This window comes from Asparagus officinalis, chromosome 3, assembly GCF_001876935.1.
Source record: "Asparagus officinalis chromosome 3, Aspof.V1, whole genome shotgun sequence".
Classification (NCBI taxonomy): Eukaryota; Viridiplantae; Streptophyta; class Magnoliopsida; order Asparagales; family Asparagaceae; genus Asparagus; species Asparagus officinalis.
In genome coordinates this window covers 15,720,282-15,726,020 of record NC_033796.1, presented here as the reverse complement: position 1 = coordinate 15,726,020, position 5,739 = coordinate 15,720,282, and the positions used below count along the sequence as shown (strand labels likewise).

The 5,739-nt window shown below is 35.8% G+C and overlaps 1 protein-coding gene across 1 annotated transcript in view; it reads right to left on the bottom strand.

Moving 5' to 3' along the window:
- Positions 1-5,733, bottom strand: part of LOC109833156 (soluble inorganic pyrophosphatase 6, chloroplastic-like) — a 6,567-nt gene extending 834 nt beyond the window's left edge. The window contains exons 1-5 of the mRNA XM_020400717.1: positions 5,526-5,733; positions 5,285-5,445; positions 3,708-3,808; positions 3,399-3,580; positions 2,016-2,114 (exon numbers count right to left, since the gene is read on the bottom strand). Of these exons, the coding sequence (XP_020256306.1) occupies positions 2,016-2,114; positions 3,399-3,580; positions 3,708-3,808; positions 5,285-5,358 (456 nt within the window). The 5' untranslated portion in view covers positions 5,359-5,445; positions 5,526-5,733. The remainder of the gene's footprint in view (positions 1-2,015; positions 2,115-3,398; positions 3,581-3,707; positions 3,809-5,284; positions 5,446-5,525) is intronic.

Genomic DNA, 5,739 nt, shown 5'->3' with positions numbered 1-5,739 from the left:
GACTAACTTAGCCCATGCTTCATTGGTCTCCATGATGACCTTCAGTGCATACTCCTACTCACCATGAGAAACAAATAACAGAAAATCACAAAGATGATATCTTAACGGTGAAGAGACAGCAAAAACTTTCACCAATTATGTGTGTGGTGGGACAAGCTTCCAAAGTATTGACAACGCACGTGTGCACGCACACGCACACGCACGCGCGCACACAAAGCAAGCAAAATAACCAGGCTCTATGTAAAATGTTGAAAGGCCTGACATGTTAGATAAGGACATGTTTTCCCTTTTATTCTTTTGGTAGATTCCATCTATTTAAGGCTGTCCATTGCAAGGTGACTCTGCCACTTAAAATGGGGAACAGCTCAAAGGTCAAGACTTACAAAGGGCAAGACCAAACACCAGGACTTACGGTTTGAGGGTAAAAAGTATGATAAAGAGGAGGTTCTCAATGCACGGTAACTCAAGTAATAATCTCCTATTTGGCTCCTCCCAAAGGAATCATGTCAATAATTTCGTGTCAAGTAGATCTTTACTGGGACAATTTACATCTCAACTACACTGGTATCTTTTCAGATTGCAAGTCCCATTGCAAAGTAGTATCTTCAACTTTCCTAAAATCGAATATTATACATGCATAGCCGCTACATATATGATCTTATCCAATATGAGTCGTATGGTTCTATTACATCTTCATCTTTTATGTCTTTAATTGATTAAGCTGTGGCTACGTCATAGTATCTTTATCAACTCAATGATGCAATTCATGACGCCATTTAATTTTTGTTTTCTTAATCACTCTCTCTTTATGCTTCTTTTCTTGAACGCGTATAACCTTCTATTCATTATCATATCCACCTAGTTGTTGTACCCCTTCCAATTCTTAGTGAGGACCAGCTGACATTTTACACACTTATGCCTGATGTTGTAAGTATTGATAGAAGTCATATATTGCTTTACCATTTATGGAATATGTTTGTACATATTCTCAGATGACAAATACCAGTAAATCCCCAAATTAAGTTACCAATATAAGCAGATTGGCAGCTACAAGAATCCAGAAACCTTGTCTTACTTTTTAGCCCTTTACGAACTTTCCAGTTAGCTAATCCAGTTTCCTTGCATGGGAAAGTATTAAAATCCACAATAGATGGCAGAAGGATTTATTTGTCACCTTACCAGCAATAGTAACTGTTCAACAATCTAAAACATGATACTGATAGCCATAATAGCATCACACCTCAACAGAAGCAAATAGCATCCTAGCTTTCCCAATAGACCAGTTACTTTGTTCTCAATTAAGGACAACATGATTAAAGATTGGATGAATTTTATTCATTTAAAAAAATAAAGTAAAATGGTAAGTTATAAAAGAAGGCAAGGCTATGTAGAGCTGGATTACAGGCAAACCTAATAATACTACTACGCATCATACTAGAGTCGCTAACTAACTTCTACGGGCCCCCATTAACTTACTGATAACTTTCTTAGAAACAAATTACATTTGAGCTCTCTGATGGTACAAAGAATGCACATACTTAAGTACTGGATTTAACTCAAAGTAACTCCATGGTAAATGTTAGAATATTTATATAAAACTGTTATGAGTCTGTTATGAGTTTGAAAACTAATGATCTAGCTCCTTTTATGATCAATTATAAAACTTTTAATTCGATAATAAAGTTGAAAGCATTTATACACACAAATCCACTGAACTAAAGACTGCTGCTTGTTAGTACCATCCGGTGCTAACAAAAATGAATAACACAAGGCAGTTGCGAATGAGACAAAAGTTTACATCATGCAACAGGGAAGAAATACAGACAAAAGCTGGACAATACAATATATGAGATATAATCTCCATTGAAAACACTTCGGACGAAAAAAACAAACAAACTGAGACCCTAGTTTTTGAGGATAAACTGATGCGCATTCAACTGACATTAGAAAGATTAATAAAAGATATTAATTGTGGAATCTTATGAAAAATAAAAATAAAAATATAACAGGATTACCTTGTCAGCTGCCTTGTTGTCAAGACCAAATTTGTTGGCAGGCTTTCCATCTGGAATCTTGTAATCTCTAAACCAGTCCCTAATTGCAGTAAGAGTGCCCTGAAATAAAAGCAAGCATTCAAGTTTAAGCGCATAGACAAAAAGGAAAAGAAGAGTTAACAACAACGACGGATCAAAACATTCTGCTGCTCCAGAGATACTCTGGTTCCTCTTCCTTGCTTTCATCCTATTTCTTTTGCTTCCATTAGAGTTCTAATATAAATTACGAGAAGGAAGTTAAGCGTGTCAAATGTCCTTATAGTTAGAATGCAAAGCAAAAGTCTGTAGGGAGGTAGCATCAGAAAGAAAAGACAGATGAGAGAAGCAATGAAACAAATAGAGTTTATGGACAAAGATGTAGACAGAAGATGTCGATGCTCAACAATCAATCACTGAATAACTCCATAATACACTTTCATTCAACTCTTATAATTATCATGACAGTTGCCACATTGATAAGTTAAACAAGTGAAACTCCTAAGCACACTCAACTTCAATCTCAATCTATATCTATCTATCTATTAGTCTATGCGTTTGAGGGTGTGTATGTGCACGCGCGCATGTGTAACAAGGCTTTGAAGTTTTCCAGGGGCAAGCCTAAATTTTGTTTATAACTGCCAAACTGTGTGGTGATCATCTTAATGGATGATCTCTCATGATCTTGATCTACACGTCATCAGAAGTATGTGGATAAAAATTTATGTGCTTTAAACATTTTTAACTTACTCATCTAATGGTGTCATCGTTACATAATGTGCTAGAGATCATTAGATGAACAGCATAAATGATTCCAAAATGCATGTTCTTTTTTCCAAAATGCATATTCTTTTGCCCAAATACGTCTATGACATGACAAACAAGACAGATTTGATCACCCATTTCGGTGATTTCTCATGAAGTTTCAAATTTGAAGACAAAGTATGAAGCCTTACCCTATAATGTCCTATGTTATTATCACAATGCAAGATGAATGGAGTGCATATCCATCTGGTGACTCGTCATAAAATTTCAAAGGTAAGAGCAAAACTAACTTTGTGATTATGAAACTTATATCCTTACCCATATACATGTGTTCACACTTGTATGTGCATGCAAGATAAATCTGAAACATAGCCAAGATATTAACTAGCTAATAGAAAAACTAAATCTCAAAACCAATAATTAATCTTGATAGTAAGTGTTATTATTAAACTAAATCCTAAATGATAGTGTAAATTGTTAAAGGTGGGTCTAAAGGTTCTGCATCAGCTTGTTATTTAGTGTATAGATGAAGCACTTGAGAGTGTCTTTCATTTTACAAGAATCCATATAAGAGAAGATCAACAACAGGGACCATGAAGTTACCGGAAAATGCTTCTCAACATCATTCACATCATTTACGAGGGAAGCCTTAGGGTCATCCAATGAAATTGCAACAATCTTCCAGTCTAGCTCCCCTTCATCAATCATGGCCAGTGCTCCCAAAGGCTTGACCTTGAGAACATCACCAATCTTCGCTCGAGCTCCACCTATCTCAACAACATCAACTGAAGAAAAAAGAAAGAACTGTAAGAATAACATCAAATCAATGTAGCAAGGTTTATGGATCCCATTATACTGTGGAATACTTAAACACAGTCAACACTATAAATAAAAAGATAGGGTGCAATGTACCCGGATCATTGTCACCAAACGCTCCATCAACTTCAGCATTTGCAAAAGATGGGTCTTCCCATGTTTGTGGAAGCAATCCATAATTCCAATTTATGTTGTACCTGAAAGTGATGCATAGTAAGTGAAACGGAGAATTGGTAACGAATAAATTAGCAGTTATGTTGCATGGACACGGATAAGGGTACAGGTGCTGGTGTGGATACAGGGCACGACAAATTTGTAAAAGGTACGGTAAGATGACATAGCTATATACATATACTAAAATTAATAATTTACATATGATCAATAATATTTTTTTTTCATTCACATGTTATGAGAATTAGAATTTCCATGACATTTTTTATATTTCTTTTATTATGAAGATTATATAAAATCAAAAACCACAAGTTTTTATATGCAAACAACCTATAAAATCATAGTCCGAACTGGGTATGGATTGAGACGAACCCATCGTTACAGAAAGTGAACATGGAGTGTAGGATAAATGCCCAAGATGTGTATGACGAGTGATTTAAATTAAACCATGTATTATATAACTGACCACACATTTTAATAAATGTATGTGTATATTCAAGGAGTGTCCAAGGGTGTCGGTGTCTGGTACGGGTACGATACGTGATAGAAATGCCCACAGAGTGTCCGAGGAGTGTTGATGTCCAGTACATGTCAAGTGCGAATACAGATTCTTGATAGAAGTACCCAAATAAATAGACCAGCAGAAATAATGCAAGAGCTTGTACAGACTACATCTTATTTCAAAAGAATAATGCAAGAGCTTCCACAGATGGATGTGTAATATCAAGACATAAGCAAATATGGATGAGTAGGTAATGGTAAATGATCAAAGGTGGTAAAAAAATATGAAGGTATGTTACTCATGCTTAGAATTGGACAAGACAAATGAAGTGGTAGTGATTAAAAAAATATCAGTCTTGAAATTTATATATGTTTTATCTAAAGCAGTTATAATTCGTAAAATTGCATAAAGATTGTGGTTGTCACCATATCATAACACATAAGTTGATAACAAGTTATCTCAACAAAGGTAATTGCACTTTAACACCATAAACATTATTGCTTTTAATTTTAGTACCCTGAAGTTAATTTTTCCCAAACAATACCGAAAATTTCACCGTTTTTAACTTTAACACCCTCAGCCACATCACCGTTAAATTTCCACACACAAAAAAAACCTTTCTTGTTAATTCTTCCTTTCAGTTTCCGGTTTTTATTTCAATGTTTGTTGTGATTCATGAATATTGAGAATCGATGGTTAGTTTTGCTACAGCTCAATACCAAATTTTAGTGTTGAATTTGAGGAATGACTCTCGGTTTATGGATGTAAAGCGTAAAAAATACCGCATAATAATCATGCAAAAAAGTCTACCCTAAACAGCTAAACTTAACCTCCAGCGTATTGAAGTTAAAAATCAATGAGATTAGGTATTAAAATGTAATTATTCAAAAGAAAAGGAAAGAAATACAAGTGAGTAATTGTTTCCTTGCTACGAGCTAATCAGCCAAAACTACAACAAGATAAGATTTCCATCCACAAATCAAATGAAAAAACAACTTACGGATAGTATCTCAGCTTCCCCTTCTTCGTATCCTGCTTAATTGGAGTATGAGCCTCATCCGTCGCCACCTCCATCTTCGCACTACTCTCCTTTGGGATCTCCACCACAAAATTAAACACTCCATCCCCCAATTTCAAAGGAATATCATGCCAAGGCGAAACCTAACCAAAATCCCACAACTTCCATCACCGATTCCGTAAACATACAAAATAATAAGACCAAAAAAGGCAAAAAAAAAAACCTTTTTCCCAGTAGAATCATGGAAGAAGACTCTGTAATCTAGGGTTTCAGGCTTTCCCTCCTCCCTGACGCTGAGCTCGGTCTTTTGGAGAGCTTTGCAGGTGAGTTTGCGCTTGGAGAAGGCGAAGGGTCTTGGTTTTGGCGCGAACGAATGGATGTTGAAGAGGGATTTGGAGGTTAGCTTGTGGGCTCCGACAGGGAATCTGACGGCTGCG